This window comes from Lepisosteus platostomus, chromosome 9 (assembly GCF_059453375.1).
Source record: "Lepisosteus platostomus isolate fLepPlt1 chromosome 9, fLepPlt1.hap1, whole genome shotgun sequence".
In the NCBI taxonomy this organism is placed as follows: domain Eukaryota; kingdom Metazoa; phylum Chordata; class Actinopteri; order Semionotiformes; family Lepisosteidae; genus Lepisosteus; species Lepisosteus platostomus.
This window is the reverse complement of record NC_142619.1, coordinates 28,991,324-29,008,435: the sequence shown is the minus strand read 5'-3', so window position 1 is coordinate 29,008,435 and position 17,112 is coordinate 28,991,324. Positions and strand designations below refer to the sequence as shown.

Sequence of the window (17,112 nt, the reverse complement as noted above, 5' to 3'; positions counted from 1 at the left end):
TACAATTTCCAAATTGGCACATTAGTTTTCTCAACTGAGGCAGTAATCTGTTGTATTCCCTATTGCCAGAGTGATTAAGCAGGTGTTGCTTGTTTAAAAGGTCTTCTGATCTTCATTCCCTGCTGTGGCAACAGCATTTGCATGATTGTCTAATTTTTTGAAATTCTGGTAGCATTTTATCACATGACACTTAATCACTTTGATTAGGTTATCTAGTATGTAGATAAATCCATCAGTATATTCTGCCATTTTACCACTGGCAATTGAGACTGTTGATAGAAGGCTTGGCTCCCACTTTCTGTATAGTGGCTCTGTACATTGTGCTGTGAACCATGCTGACAACTTAAAGTTTCCACATTCAGACCACAGTTTATTCAATCTTTCTGAACATCAGTTAGCGGGAATAGATTTTCTCCAAAAGTAGAACAGGACAATAGGAAACACTGAGCCGAGCTGTCAAGGACTCCTACTGCCTGTCAAGGTCTGCTGTGTTTCAAATGGCTTTGATTTCACTTTCTCAGACCACAACAGAACGAAACGCAAGCCAAATAAGAGGTTGCTTCTTCTTGCCAAAATGTGATTTAAAAGTTAGCTTTATAAAAGCTTCGGTTTTTTTCCCCTCTCTGTCCAACCGTTGTCAGAAACCCTCTCATTCCCAACTTGTCAACCTGACACCAATCCCTGACGTGTAGGGCACAAACACTGGGTAGGATTCCAGTCCATGTTTCCATTCAGCCGAGTCTGCATGTCTAGAACGTAGCTGCAAACTCATGGGGACGTGGGGAGAATGAGCTTACTCACTGTAGTCCAGTGCACTACTGTGCTGCCCTTATTTCTTCATTCACAGTACAGATGCCAATTCTCTGTTCATCTGCCTCCATTCCTGACCTCCCCCTTTTGCTAGTGACTGTGACTAGCACATGAATAAACACAAAAGATGTTTCCCACCTCTAAGTACACACCCGTATGGATCTGTTCAAACGGGGCACACTTGAGCTGGGCAGTCACTCACCCGCAATGTACCGGAACCCTTGTGTGGCAGGGCTATAGGACTGTTTTTCCCCTGCAGTTCCAATTTCCGGCTAGAAATCGAGAACAGTGTTTTTATTGGATTAAAAGATGTATTCACAAGCCTGCGGCTTCACCTCACAAGATGTTTTGTTGCCTCTTTCTGAATCGCAGAATGTGGTGCTCCTCATACCTGGAAATGTAGTATTTTGTAATGTAAATTGGAGTTTTATAAGTTACTGTGTAAATTTTACTTTAGTTTGGTTTGAAATTTGCTCATCAATGCAGTTACAGTTCCCTGTGAATCACAGGACTGAGAAAAGAAGCCACGACTGTAACTCAAACACGTAAAGCAGAATTATTAAGTACACTACTCACGCTGTGTGCTGACAGTAGATAAAATAATATTCCAGACCACATCTTTTATGTGTGACATCGTTGTGTGACAGAGTGTTATTTTGATAGTGTTAGATATTTTGTCCCTCTCAACATTAGGTGTTATGCTGTTCATTTTTTAAAAGGTTCTTGAAGTAAACTTCTCACTGGAAACAAACAGCATATGAGATGCGGTTTGAGATCTCATTATTTACTTGGTCCACGACCTCAGCATTGTGCTGTGCTGCAGACAGAGTAGACTGCAGCAGTAACTATAACAGACGTCACACAGGTGTGAAAAAGGCATCCAAGATGTTTCTACTGTTGATTAACTCTTATTTGAGCAACTTTGCTCTACGTGTTCAATCAGTAATATCTAATTTGGTGTTTCCTATTTTATTTATTTTTTTCGAAAAACCCTTTACACATTTATGCCTAATTATTTATAATTAATTATATTAAGCGTATTAATTATTTTAAACATATTAGTTTTGTTATACTTTAATAAATAGAAATAAAAATGCTTAAGCTGTTGAGCCTTCTTCAGTATGAAATTAACCTCTGCTTGTTCCATTGGTGTTTGCATGCTAACAGAGACCCCACTTGATTCTTTAGTAGTCAGACTTTAAACGTTATTTAACAAAAAACACAATGCACTGTTAATTTAAAAAGTAACCTCTGTCTGAGCCTTTTAATGACCATAAAGAGGCTTTGTTTTCTCAATTTCTGCCATCACAATAAGTTTCAAGAGCAAGCACTCTGCCACATTGCTGTAGCACAAAAATGTCCTACCAGTTCCTTCTTTTTTTAAAGAGTATGGAACAAGTTGCCCATCCATGCTGTCGAAACCACTATCCTAGATTCTTTAAGAAACAGCTTTATGAGATCTTGCATCAGTTATCTACTAATTTACTAATTATGAAACGGGTCACATGGGCTGAGTGGTCTCCTCAAACTTATAACCATTCTTATGTTCTTAAACATCTTAACTGTTCTAAGACGGTTAGAATTAAGTTTCCTCTACATTTTACAGTAATTGCTAAGAGTATGTCAGTGACCTCAGTCCTCGGGCATTGTGGTTACATCCCTAGTGCTTTGGAATGATGTACTCTTTTGGTCAAAGTAATATACATGTAGAAGACACCCTGTCACTCTCTTGTTCTATATATATATACCACATTCATATTCTTCCCTTTCATTTAATAATTCATGCAGCAGTCAAGCTTGTAAACATCTCTGGGCTACTTTAGCATGACATACTGCAAGAGATGATAAAATTGTGGTTCTTTGTTCATAACTTTTCATACCATTCGCACTTAAGTCTTGCCTTCGTACCCTTTAAGCACTTTCCATGTTCCGGAGCACCCTTCACTGAGCCCTGCTGACTCCTCATGCTGGAGTACTTCCACTGTGACTCGGTACAGTAGAGCTCTGGTGCAGTACTTGTTTTGAGAAGTGTTGGAACTGACTTAAACCAGTTTAACCTTTGATAATTTACTTCTTGTAGCTGTTAGTCCATGTTTAAAACATTGTGTACATGGTTTCGTAATAAAATCGTCCTGTTATACGTTTAGTTGACAGAGCAAGTGGGATGATGAAGCACACCTTAAGTAGCACTCAGGTGACCTTTATGCAAGGTGACTTACTTTCAGAACAATTACAGAACTGGAACAAAATATTTTGTGCAAAATGTATATATTCAAGAGTGGTGTAACACTTGAAATTTGTCATAATGCGATAAATCACACAGTAGGGGCAAAAAATTTCCAGGAAGCACAATTTATAACAGCCGAGGTGAGGAATTACAATACAGCACACCTGAAGTAACACCGTAGTGGTGATGACAGGTTGCAGGGTGCAGGCAGAGATGGATTGTCGGAAGAGCAAGGGAATGGAGAGCTGGGGCTTTTGAAGTGGTGCAGGATTTGCTTAGAAATTCTGACCTTCACATGACTGCTGTGAGGATGCCTTTGTGAGCTCCGAAGTCCAACAGTTCATCGTTTAAAGATTGAACGCGCTACTGTACATCGAAGCAAAAAAAAAAAGTTTTAAAGACTGATCTCTTTTAAAATGCCGAACAACAATAAATTATTTGCTTTTCACTGTTGTGCACTTGGGCAAAGTTTTGTTAAAACTGGTCTGATAAATGCTCAGAGGTATGACCGGGTCTCCGTGTAGTCTTTGTTCATGACAATTCTTCATCTGACTGTTGCCCTGTAAAAAAAGAAAGGTGGCCTTTGGCTCCGTCTCTGTTGTCTCCCGGCTCCATTCCTGCGTTATGCAGCATGCGCCGTAAAAACCAGCTTTCGGTTCTGGTTCTGGTGCGTTCCGGCTAGACCGTGACGGAGTTTGCGTGCTTTTTTTCCCCCCGCCGCCGCCTCCAGGGAGCGACGACGAGTACAGCGACGACGACGACATGAGCTGGAAGGTGCGCCGGGCTGCTGCCAAGTGCCTGGACGCCGTGGTCAGCACGCGCCACGAGATGCTGCCCGAGTTCTACAAGACCGTCTCCCCGGCCCTGATCGCCCGGTTCAAGGAGAGGGAGGAGAACGTCAAAGCGGACGTCTTTCACGCCTACCTGTCCCTGCTGAAGCAGACGCGGCCGGCGCAGAGCTGGCTGTGTGACCCCGACGCCATGGAGCAAGGGGAGACGCCTCTGACCATGCTGCAGAGTCAGGTACTCCTCCTGGGCAGGGCTGCCCAGTCCGGCTCCTGGTGGGCCAGGGGTCCGTCGGTGTGGGTCCTAGTGCCCCAGCGAGTCCGGCAGGATTTTGTTGTAGCTCAGCTCTTAACGAGCTCACTCAGCTGGCGACTGGTTTAATTGGACCAGTATAAGAGCGTCTCCCAGCTCTTCGTGTGTCGCTACTCTTAAGCAGATGTGGAAAAACTCCAGGCCCTTCAGGACCAGGACTGGACAATTGTCAATGGACAGAACTTTCCTGCTTCATATTAATAAATATGAAGCTATAAAAGTGACCCTGTAACTCACAGCTGGCAACCCACTGAAGCTCAGCAGGTGTGAGCCTGTTCAGTACCTAGGTGGGAGGCCTCCTGGGAAAAAACTAAGGTTGCTGCTGGAAGAGGTATTAGAGGGGCCAGCAGGGGGCACTCACCCTGTAGTCTGTGTGGGTCCTAATGTCCCAGTACAGTGACGGGGACACTATACTATATCTCCTCCCCACTAATAGCTGGTGTGTGGTGAGCGTTCTGGCACACTATGGCTGCTGTCGCGTCATCCAGGTGGGGCTGCACATTGGTGGTGGTGGAGGGGAGTCCCCATTACCTGTAAAGCACTTTTGAGTTGAGTGTCCAGACAAGTGCTATATAAGTGTAAAGAAGGATTATTATATTTAATAAAATATTTCGAAATATGTATGATGTTCTTTAGCAACTAATGAAAGATGTTAAATCTTTAATGATTCCTGTGTAAAAGCTACAAAAAGCACAATTACATTTTACAGGCAAAACTGTCTTCTGCAACTCCAAACATTTGAATACTACTGTTGCAATATGAAACATTTTTCACCGGAAATATGGAAGACTACGCTATTGGAACTAAAAAAATAAATATAAACCACTTTTGCAACAAAATGAAACTGAGCCTGTGCCATCTGGAGTGGTATAATTGGAAGTCTTGAAATTTGAAGGTTTTGTTGAGTGATGTTTGTTCTTTGTTCCCAGTTGACTGAGCTAATCTTGAATCAGCTTTCACATTCCTGGCATTCAGCTGCTGATCAATCAGTCAACAAACATCACAGTGTGCATAATTGTGAGGCATGGACCACAAGAGGTCAATCTGGCAGTCTTAAGTTTGATTGCATAACAAAGTTTTGTCTACAAGCAAATATCATATTCTGCCAAAGCTTGCAACATGAAAATTGCTTGCAATTGCTTTTGGTGTTTAAATTGTATGGATTTTATTTCTACGGTTGGAGGTGAAAATATGCTTTTGGCTACGTTAACAGTGGAAAACCTCCCTGAGGATTGACAAATACAATAATTTTCTCTGTCAGCATGTGTATATATATTTTGTTTTATATAGGTTCCTATGATTGTAAAAGCCCTTCACAAGCAAATGAAGGAGAAGAGTGTTAAAACCCGGCAGTGTTGCTTCAACATGCTGACCGAGCTGGTGAACGTATTACCAGGAGCTCTGACCCAACACATACCCGTTTTGGTTCCAGGTATGCACTGCAAGCACATTTTCTCTGCCTTCGTTACTTCAGAGAGCAATGCAGGAAAGTCTCGGGCGTCTGAAATGATTTGATAGGATATAGGATCTGCACAGAACAGTCTATTTCCAGATCGTAACTGATGTGTAACTTCTTTAGTCATCTTATGTCTGTTGCCTTGAAAAACCGTGTTAGGTTGCTACAGTACTGAGATGGGGATTCTACACTTAAATCACTTCCCAAGAATTACCTTCATACCATGATTACCAATGCATATAATGGCAACTGTTTACTGTGTATGTGTAGTTATTAATTATTTATGGTTATGTTGGTGCCTTGTTTTTGAGGTAGCTTACAATTTGCTGAGCTTGGATTTGGATCTTCTTTTCAATGGCTACATTTAAGCTTCTTGTTTATTGTTCTGGTCAGAGGACTTAGTTGTCCAAATTGTTTATTTAAATGTTCTTTGAAGTATGCCAGTTCAGTCTTAAGACTCCGTGGGATGTCACTAAAAGCTGGACACTGCCTATGGGCAGAAATGTTAAGCAGTGGTCAGGGTTCTGGAGTCGTAACTGGAAGGCTGTGGGTTTGAGTCCCAGGTGAGACGCCGCTGTTATACCATTGAGCCGGTCCTTCACCTCAGTTCTTCCAGTAAATCACTCAGTGGTATAAATAGGTACAAATGAAATACCCAGATAAAGAGCATGTTAATAGTAGTAAAAGTAAAAATAGTTTTACAGGGTTTGAAATTCAGTATGGGTGCCTGCTTATTTAAAGCTGCGCTTGTGAATGTGATGTACTGTTGTAATTTCTAGATGTTTCCTGAAAACAGTTAAACGGGTGAGAACGGGTGTTAGTTATTTGCTTAATTAACACATGATCCACACCTACCTTTGCTTTCAGTTTACTTCATTGAGTGAGGAGTACCTCATTTAGTTTGGTGTTTCCACCATCACCCGTACATTGTAAAAGTGCTCCAACCCAGACCTTTTTATTTAGTATTACATATTAGACTGGAATAATTTAACGTATGTTTGGGTGGGGGGTTGTCGGAGCAAAATTTCAAACGCAACAAAGTACCAGAATAAGTGAAAGTTGAAACTTTGAATTTAACAATATGAAGCTATAAAATATATTATTTTAAATGTTACTGAGGTCCCTCTGGCTTAGGGAAACCTAGTCACTGTTGGCCAGAGCCAGTACCTTGGCTCAAACCTCAAGTGCCTCTACTGGTCAAGCCACTTGAGAAGCCCTCTTCTCAAACAAATACAAATGCAGACTTCCTTATTTTCTACTTGCTGATAAAAACCAGTAAACATATTTGCAGAATTATGCATGGGCACGAGATGGCTGATGGCCCCTCTTTTCAGCAGCTTCTGTGAACACGTGTTTAGTGCTGGGAACAGAATGAAATCTGAATTATTATGACACGCGCTGAACAACTGCAATTTGACTAAAATTGACATTTGTTCTAGGGAGAGTTGATTTCAGTGCTGCTGTGGACTGAAAACAAGGGGGAATGTCAAAGCTGCAGTTTTCTGCATTGATGGACAGTCGCACCGGGGAAAACATCTGTTGCTTTCTAGAATACTCAATTTAATGGAATCTATTTAGACGGTTTTATTCAACCCCTCAAATTTAAGAGTCTCCTTTATTTTATGCTAGTAGGGAGGAAATAAACCCTGAACATAAATATGAAAATCAAGGCTTCTCATTTAAGCTATAATGTGTAGTGTGTAAACAAAACAGAACAGGCGACCTAGTACTCTGGAAAATTGTGTGCAATCTATTTTTGTTTTTCCACAGGCATCATATTTTCACTCAACGATAAATCCAGCTCCTCAAACTTAAAGATCGACGCATTGTCCTGCCTGTACGTTATTTTGTGTAATCATACTCCTCAAGTCTTCCACCCTCACGTGCAGGCTCTTGTGCCTCCAGTCGTGGCTTGTGTTGGGGACCCCTTCTATAAGATCACTTCCGAAGCCCTGCTGGTCACACAGCAGCTGGTCAAAGTCATACGACCTCTGGACCAGACAGCAGCTTTTGATGCCTCCCCTTACATTAAAGACCTCTTCAGCTGTACCATAAAGCGGCTCAAGGCTGCAGATATTGATCAAGAAGTGAAAGAGCGAGCCATTTCCTGCATGGGCCAGATCATCTGTAATTTAGGAGATAGCCTGGGCAGCGACTTGCCGAGCACCTTGCAAATCTTCCTGGAGAGGCTGAAGAACGAGATCACGAGGTTGACCACAGTAAAGGCGCTGACGCTGATTGCTGGCTCCCCGTTGAAGATCGACTTGAGGCCCATCCTGGGGGAAGGCGTGCCCATCCTGGCCTCCTTCCTCAGGAAGAACCAGCGGGCCTTGAAACTGAGCACGCTGGCCAGCATGGACATCCTCATCAAGAACTACAGCGACAGCGTGACGCCGGCCATGATTGATGCAGTGCTCGTTGAGCTCCCTCCTCTGATCAGCGAGAGCGACATGCACGTCTCCCAGATGGCCATCAGCTTCCTCACCACCCTGGCCAAGGTGCACCCCGCGTCCCTCTCCAAGATCAGTGGCTCCATCCTTACTGAACTGATCGCTCTGGTGCGTTCTCCCTTGTTACAGGGAGGAGCCCTGAGTGCCATGCTGGATTTTTTCCAGGCCCTGGTGGGGACTGGCACAACCAGCCTAGGGTACATGGACTTGTTGCGCATGTTAACGGGACCAGTCTATGCACAGAGCACAGCACTTACCCACAAGCAGTCTTACTATTCCATTGCCAAATGCGTGGCGGCACTCACTCGAGCCTGTCCCAAGGAGGGCCCGGCTGTGGTGGGCCAGTTCATCCAAGACGTGAAGAACTCCAGGTCCACCGACTCCATCCGCCTGTTAGCCCTTCTTTCCCTGGGGGAGGTGGGCCACCACATAGACCTGAGTGGACAGCCGGAGCTGAAGTCGGTCATCTTGGATGCTTTCTCCTCCACCAGCGAAGAAGTAAAGTCGGCAGCGTCTTACGCTCTGGGCAGCATCAGCGTCGGCAATCTGCCCGAGTACCTGCCTTTCGTGCTGCAGGAGATCTCCAGTCAGCCCAAGCGGCAGTACCTGCTGCTTCATTCTTTGAAAGAGATCATCAGCTCTGCCTCGGTAGCCGGGCTCAAGCCCTATGTGGAGAGCGTCTGGACGCTGCTGCTGAAGCACTGCGAATGCACGGAAGAAGGGACCAGGAATGTGGTTGCTGAATGCCTTGGAAAACTCACCTTAATAGACCCCGAAACATTATTGCCGAGGCTTAAAGGCTATCTTGTGTCAGGTGGGTTTTCTGCCTTTAAGTTTTATACATGGTGCTCAGGTGTTACTTAGAGACTGTAGAAACGGAACAAAATATATTCTTTTGAAGTAAAATCATAATCTGCATTGTAAGTTTATGTATTTAGAAATGTATATTTGGCACTGAAATTAATAAATCTGTCCATTGAGGTCTGTGATTGCTACACAATGCTATCAGTTCTTATTGTCTAGTTAGGGGATCAGTGCAGTCATTGAATTCATTTTTATATTGTTCAGCTCATGTGATTTTGAATTGACATTTTTGCCTATCTTTACATTAACCATTTTAATGTAACATTGACCTTGGCTTTCATTAGACTGATGTGTTTTTTATTTTGTCTTTCCAGGCTCATCCTATGCACGTAGCTCTGTAGTAACTGCAGTGAAATTTACCATTTCTGATCACCCGCAAACAATTGATCCACTCCTGAAGAACTGCATAGGTACTTTTTTATGTGTTTGGGGAAGTTAGCACAATTTTTAGCAAAATCTCAGGTTTGAGTTTATTGAAAGATTCTTTAATAATACAATTTAAAGACATAACCTTCATTTCGAAGTTATGAAGTGAACATTAAATTTAAATCATACAATAAATACACTCGTTGTAATCTCGTTGGTCATGCAATTCCTGTAGTAAAAAGATAGACACAAATATTTACTGATGCTTATAGATCTACAGGGTTTTACTTTCAAGGTTTTTTTATTGTATAAGCTATAGGCGCATCTTTCAACTTGAAATTGTATCCTTTAACTGATAACTGAACTTCGTATGTTTTAAATAGGTGACTTCCTAAAAACGTTAGAAGACCCAGACCTGAATGTGCGAAGGGTGGCCCTGGTGACATTTAATTCTGCAGCGCACAATAAACCTTCCCTGATAAGGGACCTCCTAGACACTGTTCTTCCACATCTTTACAATGAGACAAAAGTGCGGAAGGAGCTCATCAGAGAGGTGACTGAGGCCCATCTCTTTCTCAGCCTTGTTTGGTCCAGGCGCTTTTTACCTGCTTTTCACCATTCCGAGTTTTGTGCTTATGATTTGTGAAATTTACACACGTTGTGCCTAATAAGAGGTACTTTAACAGCTGTGAACCAAAATGCTGTGCGACTGAATCTTTTCTCCAGACAGCGAGAACTCCTTAAATAGCTAAATATGTATTGTTCTCGATGACATGGCACTGTACTCATCTATTTTATATTCAAAATTCAATATGTCTGGAACATGGAAGGAGCATTAAAGCACAACAAATGTGTAAATGTATATAATAAGTAGAAATCACCTCTATATAATGTGCTATTATCATGTTATCTATTATCATGAGCTATTATTATATTTACATGTAATTCTCTGCAGGAGTGTGGCTCTTTTTAGATGTGTGCTCTACAGCTATTAATTGGCTCTTTTTAAAATGTGTTTCCCCGTGTGTTTTTTTTCTTTGTGGATCTTTGGGTCTAAAATGACGTGGCCATTTTCAGGTTTTCTGTATATATCGCCATGGATATATATTTAAATTCCATGTCTTAGTGTTAACCACATTGGAACGTATTTGTGCAAAGCTGTTGCTCTGCTGTGATGGGCTGCCATGCTCATCATGGAAACATGCAAAGCAGGTCTTGTTTTAAAGCCCCACGCCTGCTCTTGTCAGCAGTTCACCCCTCTGCTGCTGTGCCCAAGTGAAACAGCCTCCTGGGTGATGGATAGGAGCTAAACTGTGTTGGTCTCAGCAACGCGTCCTGTGTCTTATTGAATATTGGCTGAAAATTCAATTTTAAGATTAGCATAAACCTTCCTGAAGAGCCTGAACCCATGGTCCGAGATTGCTTCATCGGCTTCATCAGCCTTACTCTCCTTGCCCAAATAAAAATCTGTTTTTGACTTTGGTATTTTCTTGAGCCATGGCCATCTAGAACCTAATGATAAAAGCAAGCCTTCTTTTCTTTCATTGGGCAAGCCTGAGAGTCACGTTGCAGGCGTAAGACTCGGTTAAGGCAGATTTACCCATAGTATTTGCCTCATAAGTTTTGCTCATCTTCTCCCTTATATGCCAGGTGGAAATGGGACCATTCAAGCACACAGTGGATGATGGCTTGGACATCCGAAAGGCAGCGTTTGAGTGCATGTACACACTGCTGGACAGCTGCTTAGACAGACTAGACATCTTTGAATTCCTCAATCACGTTGAAGACGGATTAAAGGACCATTACGATATCAAGGTACTTTCCCATTTTTTTTGGTTCACTGTGATATTGCTTTATATGGTTTTTACTAAGTTGTACTTTTAAGAGTATTTTTAAACAGTTTTCATTCAGCAGAGAGGGAGAGAACCCAAGTGTGTGAAATCTTTTATTCTTGTAGATGCTGACTTTCTTGATGCTGGCCAGGCTATCCACACTTTGCCCGAGTGCAGTTCTGCAGAGGTTGGACAGACTTGTGGAGCCACTGCGTGCAACATGCACAACAAAGGTAAATGAAAAATCTGTTCTGGGTGGTGCTGTAAGCTACAGTTTTTTTTAATTGGAAACTTTTCAAGAATTGTAACGTATGTACCATTGTGGAGTTGATACACAGTAGGATTGGAGAGTCCCTTTTAATGCCAAAGCACTGCTTCAAATTCTTGGTAAACATGTCCCTCAAAAGAAGAGCAGATAGGACAGTCAAAACATGTTCTGCCAGCTGTTTGATTTTAAACTCACCTCAACATTCAGTGTTGGGACTAACAATTACAAAATGATACAAACACCTTATTTAAAAAGACCCTCTGCTAACTGGCTAATTTTTAAGTGCTTAAGCTGTGCTTTCTATATTATTATTTTATGTCAGGCATCTTAAAAGTGCAGGCAACTAAAACTTATTTTCAAAAATTCAATAGGTATCCAAAAAGTGCCTTAAGTCATTCACAGGTTTTTAGAATCGTCTAGATGGTCAATAATCAGAGAGGATGCATGTTGATGCCACTTTCCTTTGTTTCCACAGGTCAAAGCCAACTCGGTCAAGCAGGAGTTTGAGAAGCAGGATGAGCTCAAGCGATCAGCCATGAGGGCGGTAGCAGCCCTTCTGACCATTCCAGAGGCGGAGAAGAGCCCACTCATGAGCGAATTCCAGTCCCAGATCAGCTCCAACCCCGAGTTAGCCGCTATCTTTGAGAGCATCCAGAAGGACTCGTCATCTGCTAACATGGAGTCCATGGACACTAGTTAAATGTCTGCTTCCGAAAACTTGGGGACCCTTTTATTGTTCCATGCATTGCACTGAAACTACAGTTTAGAAAACCGAAAAACAGCAAAAATGATAAAGAAAACATTGTCTAAGCTCCAGTGCTTATCACTATGTTCCTCTTTAACCATAAACAACGGTATGATTGGCTATTTGTTCTTGTTGCTTTTTTTGTCTAGTGTTTAATCCAGAAAGCTGCAAAGTGCACAGGTTACTTCTCATGCAGCGTTCATACGCTATCAAGTATTATTTGGTAGCAGAAAAAAGAAATAATTGAAAACCAATTGTATAAAACCTACTGTTGGCTTTAAGGATGGGAGATTTATAGTTATTGTCTTTTGGAGTTGGATCCAATTGACTCATGAGTTATATCCTGGGAAGGGAGGGGGTAGGATTCAATCTTTATATATATTTTCATGACCATCCCTTTTTTTATTTCCTTCTTCAGTTTCCATGCTTTTCATATCTAGATTGTTTTTGTACTGTTTGAAATATCATCTCTGCCTGATCTTTAAGTTAAGCTGTTGAGTATCAGTCTCCAATTGGCAGCAAGGAAAATCTGCTTTATAAAAGTTTACTACATTAAAGTGGTTTGGCACAGTTGGTAAAAACACAAGATAAATCTTTGTGATTTTTCTTCCTGTTAAGTAGAGAGTCATGATAATTTGAATTCTTTCTTTTTTTTTTGCATGAGTGAAGTAAGCCAGTGTGCAGTTCATCTTTTAGCAGTATATAAAAGTTTAAAAATCAAGACATTTCCTGTCATCCTCAGTATATACCATTACGTTTCTTTTCAGCTGGTGGTTAATGGTGAGACATGGTGTCAAATACAAGTTTTCCTAATTATAGGCCTTGCTGCAGAACGTTTGGGGGGGGCAGGGGAGTAATTGCTCTATAAGAGTAACCTAATGCACATCAGCAAAAATGTGAATGGCAGTTTTAGCGAGAGCAATGTCCAAAGTTAAGTTGGAGAAAAAATACACTTTGACACAATTTACTGCAGGTAGGCTTTCAAATGTAGCTTGGAACTCTTTCCTTTTTGGGGCCAAATATAGTTGTAGGAAATCTTTAGAACCTTGTTATCAATCTTTTAAAGAGCTTGTTGTTCAATAAGTTAATCAGCAGGATGAATTGAAATTGGATGAAAATCATATTCTTTCTCTTGGGCTTCATGAAAGTATTCATGTCAAGACAGTGTGATAATAGAGTTGAGGTCCAGGACCAGTTAGGTGAACCAAGTTCATAACATCTCAACACTTTGGTTACAAATCAGGTCACTGGGAAAGTTCAATAGTTTCAGAGTATTGTTGAGGTTTTTTTTAAGTACAGCTGTGATAGACACTGACAGCAATCTAGAAAATAAAATGGATACTCCTCTTTACTTTTAAATCCTTCGTTGGTCCTCTCAGCATTTCTTTTTTCATATTAAAGTTTTAGGATTATTTTTTCATGTTCAAACAAATGTTTAAAAAGCCAGACACTTTTGCACAGCTATGTCATGAGATACATTGTTCGTGAAGAGGGAAAGTCTCTTGCTCTTGCCCTCAAGATATCAAGATAAGGCTAAAAAATTTTTTTTTAAATGTCTAAAAGGTAGGTTTCTCTTGGTTCGTTTTCTCATGAAATACAGTTTGCTTTGTTGGTTAATGCACCTGCACTTGCTTTCTCTCCAGTGGGAGAAACTTCTTTGAAACCTGTCCTGTAGATCCTACAGTAAACCTCCTGCATCTCTCAAAATGCTAAACCACCATTGTTTTCATGCATATTGGTGGAGACATTAATTCCAGTTGTTCAAAATCCTTTTCATATGCTTTGATTAAAAAGGGTCTGTTGAAACTCTCGTGCTGTATAGAGGGCCACAGATAACTGGTGTACTTGATAATCCAAATGATGCAATAAACACCGATTTATCTTCTACGTTTTTGAGTGAAGCATTGCAGAAAAAAAAGGTTCAGCTGAAGCATGCCTCCTTGAAGCACTTAGACAGAAGGGGAGAATTAACTTAGAAATAAGTTATGAGCTTAAATAGAGACGGTACCTCTTACCAAAACTCAAGCAGCATCTGAGCAAATGCCACTTTGAGACTTGGGAGTTTTTCTGCAGGAGGGTGTCTTCAGAGCCCAAATGCCATGTTATAGGAATTTTACAAACCAAAAATATGAGAACTGATGTTTTTGCCATAGGGATGTCTACTTTTGTCAAATGGTCATTTGTCCAAAGCAGGGAAGTACTTAAAAACACAACAGATGCCCCAGCTCTCCAACGTGAAACGTGCAGATGAAAAGCCATTTAAGGTATTGTGACTAACGGAGTGGTCCGTTACTTGTTTTGAACCCTCATGAACACAATTTGGATGTCCTCAGCTGACCCGTGTTGATACCCAGTTCTTACAGCTAAGCAATTATCATCAATTGTGAGTAAATGAGACATCTCTAGGCGGGGTACTTATAAGTGCATGTGACATCTGCCAGTGTTTTTTCTAATACCGATCATATAGATTGAGGTTAGGAGCACATAGAATTGGGCTTTTGTTTTTGCAAACCAAATATATTTACAGAAGGGTAAATGAACAGGGCTGAATGTACACAATTATTTTCTAGTAACTCTTACTGCAGCCAGGACTGTACACTATTAATTGTGACACAGCATCATGATTGAACTGCAAATAAAGATAAATGTGTCTTAGGGGTGGATGCTGTCTGCACCGATCTACAAAAAACTTGAAACTCCATTAATATTATTTTAAAACCACAGGATGACTGATGCTTCAGATCAGTTTGCTTTGTCCTCGGCAATAAAAACATTGACAGTAGAGTCATTCTTTTCTCTGTATAGATGTTTTATATGCTAACCTTCAAATGAAACTCATCCCTTATAAATGCAACAAAGAAACAGATGTATTAGTTGAAAAATTATCCATCTCTGGCCAAATTTACCCCTGGTCTTCACCAGTCATGTCTTCTTACTAATGTAACAATTGGCCTCATCACTCTGCTCTCTTCCCCACAGATAGCTGGTGTGTGGTGAGCGTACTGGTGCACCATGGTGCATTTTCCAGGTGGGAGCCACACATTACCACTAAAATCCAAGGTCCGGTTTGCTCATGTAATACTGTAGGTCATGCAGAATAGGGGTCAGTGATAGGGGTCCTCTCCTCTGTGTTCTACCTAAAAGGACAGGATTATTTTATGGGAATTGGCAGCTCTTCTCCTGTTAACAATGCAAATCGATGTGCTCATGTCACTTTCCTATCAGTTCCTCAGAGAAATAATCATTTAAACATTTGAATAATGCTGTGGAAAAGCCAGCCCATAAATTAAAGGTCAACTGTCCAGATAAGATGAATGGATCATTTCAAAAACGTATCATGGACGTACAAAACTTCACATTTCAGCACTTTCAAATGCAGATGACACGACTGACGTCTATGTTAAAGACGGATACCTGAGTTGTACAAGAACGGAGTTTCGATGCCGTTTAATAAGTGCAAAGGCATGTATTTGAGACCTGGTTAATTGCTCAGTCCTCTTCTGTTTAATGAAAAATGCAATCCTATTTTCCACACTAATGACTCTTACTAATAGTGTTAAACACCAATTTGCCGCTTCGTAATTTCATACAAAGAGTGAAGAATAACGTTGAATGGGATCATTCATTAATTAGTGTGCAGCACCGAGCTCTTGGCTTCTGCTCAAAAGGGGCTTTCTTATGTCTTAGAAATACTTGCAGTCACTGCATGATTGTTTTGTTTTTTTGTATCCCCTGGCTTTGGAACTGCCAATTCGGCTCTAACCTCTCTATTGCTTGGGAAGATTGAGGACCTGTGCTGGCGCTCCTCTGACTTTCACTCCTATTTGCATCTTCTGTCTGTCATTGGACAAGCTGCAAGGAAGAACTGTGGCTGACAGGAGGAGCAGCACATCTCTCACTCCACTGTTTGCTCACAGGTGCCCCCTACCAGATCCCAGGAGTCACTGTGAGAAAATCCTAACTCCTGCCCACCTTACCCTGGCAGCACTCTGCTTGCTGTGTGCCCTGTTGCTGGGGAAATTGTGGTCAAAGCCCAGGCTCCAACCCATAATACCTCACTTATAGAACTTCACTTGAGTGCCTTCGCTGTCTGAGCTGCTCGGGATCCCCACTAATCTTATTTTTCAACCTGTGTGATATTTGAGAAGTATGAGCCTGAAACAAAAGACGACGCATCAGTAAAAGGTACGTGAATAGAAAAGGTTTATATTAGGTTTCACTTGTGTAATAAAAAAAAAATACATAAAATACTGTCTCCCCAAGATGAAGATGAACAGCAACCTTTAAGCTTTCAAGGTACATCATGACATCCATTTCTGAATAACTGGTTAGTTATGCAGTTAGCCGAGTTCTTTTCATTCTCTTGCTGCCTTTAAGGGCATCTTTTTTACCCCGCACAGAGAGCTCTAACCCAGCATGCACTTTTGCTTTCGTTCTGCAATGATAAACTTGATATAAATAATGAAAGTGCAGACCACAACAGACAGTGCCACAATATGAAAGGGCAGGTGAGACCAGTTATGTGAAACTCCCTCAGGTGTGGTTTTGGAATTGCCTGCTCCAAAGTCTGAAGTAGGTCTCAGTAACAATTTACATCAATACCTCTAGCTGTTCGTTCATCCCACTTGTGCTACTAAACTCTTAGGGGATTCAACTTACCTACTCCGATTTATATGAAGCAATGCTCTCATTAGGACTCCTTAGGACTATCAGTGCTGTAACAGAGCATTGAGGATGTGTATCCACTGGTCTTTGAGGAGCATCAAAATCTTAACGAGTGTAGTATACCTTCATAATCACAAGCCATACTTAACCTTTACTATTGAACTATGCTATTGAATTAACAGTTAAACACCAACCAGAGGACACAAGTGTAAGCTAAGTTGAGGTGTATTTAAAAACCAGAAAAGGAGGCATGTTTTTACCCACAATCTTCTATTAGTATGGAACAAGCAACCAAGCAATGTTGCTGAGGCCGATACCCTGACTTCTTTGG

The 17,112-nt window shown here is 41.4% G+C and overlaps 1 protein-coding gene across 1 annotated transcript in view; it reads left to right on the top strand.

Moving 5' to 3' along the window:
• cand1 (cullin-associated and neddylation-dissociated 1) overlaps nucleotides 1–14,003 on the top strand; it is a 29,707-nt gene extending 15,704 nt beyond the window's left edge. The window contains exons 8-15 of the mRNA XM_088644619.1: nucleotides 3,768–4,060; nucleotides 5,426–5,567; nucleotides 7,362–8,855; nucleotides 9,220–9,315; nucleotides 9,655–9,824; nucleotides 10,922–11,086; nucleotides 11,229–11,336; nucleotides 11,847–14,003. Of these exons, the coding sequence (XP_088500745.1) occupies nucleotides 3,768–4,060; nucleotides 5,426–5,567; nucleotides 7,362–8,855; nucleotides 9,220–9,315; nucleotides 9,655–9,824; nucleotides 10,922–11,086; nucleotides 11,229–11,336; nucleotides 11,847–12,071 (2,693 nt within the window). The 3' untranslated portion in view covers nucleotides 12,072–14,003. The remainder of the gene's footprint in view (nucleotides 1–3,767; nucleotides 4,061–5,425; nucleotides 5,568–7,361; nucleotides 8,856–9,219; nucleotides 9,316–9,654; nucleotides 9,825–10,921; nucleotides 11,087–11,228; nucleotides 11,337–11,846) is intronic.
• Nucleotides 14,004–17,112: the final 3,109 nt, after the last annotated feature.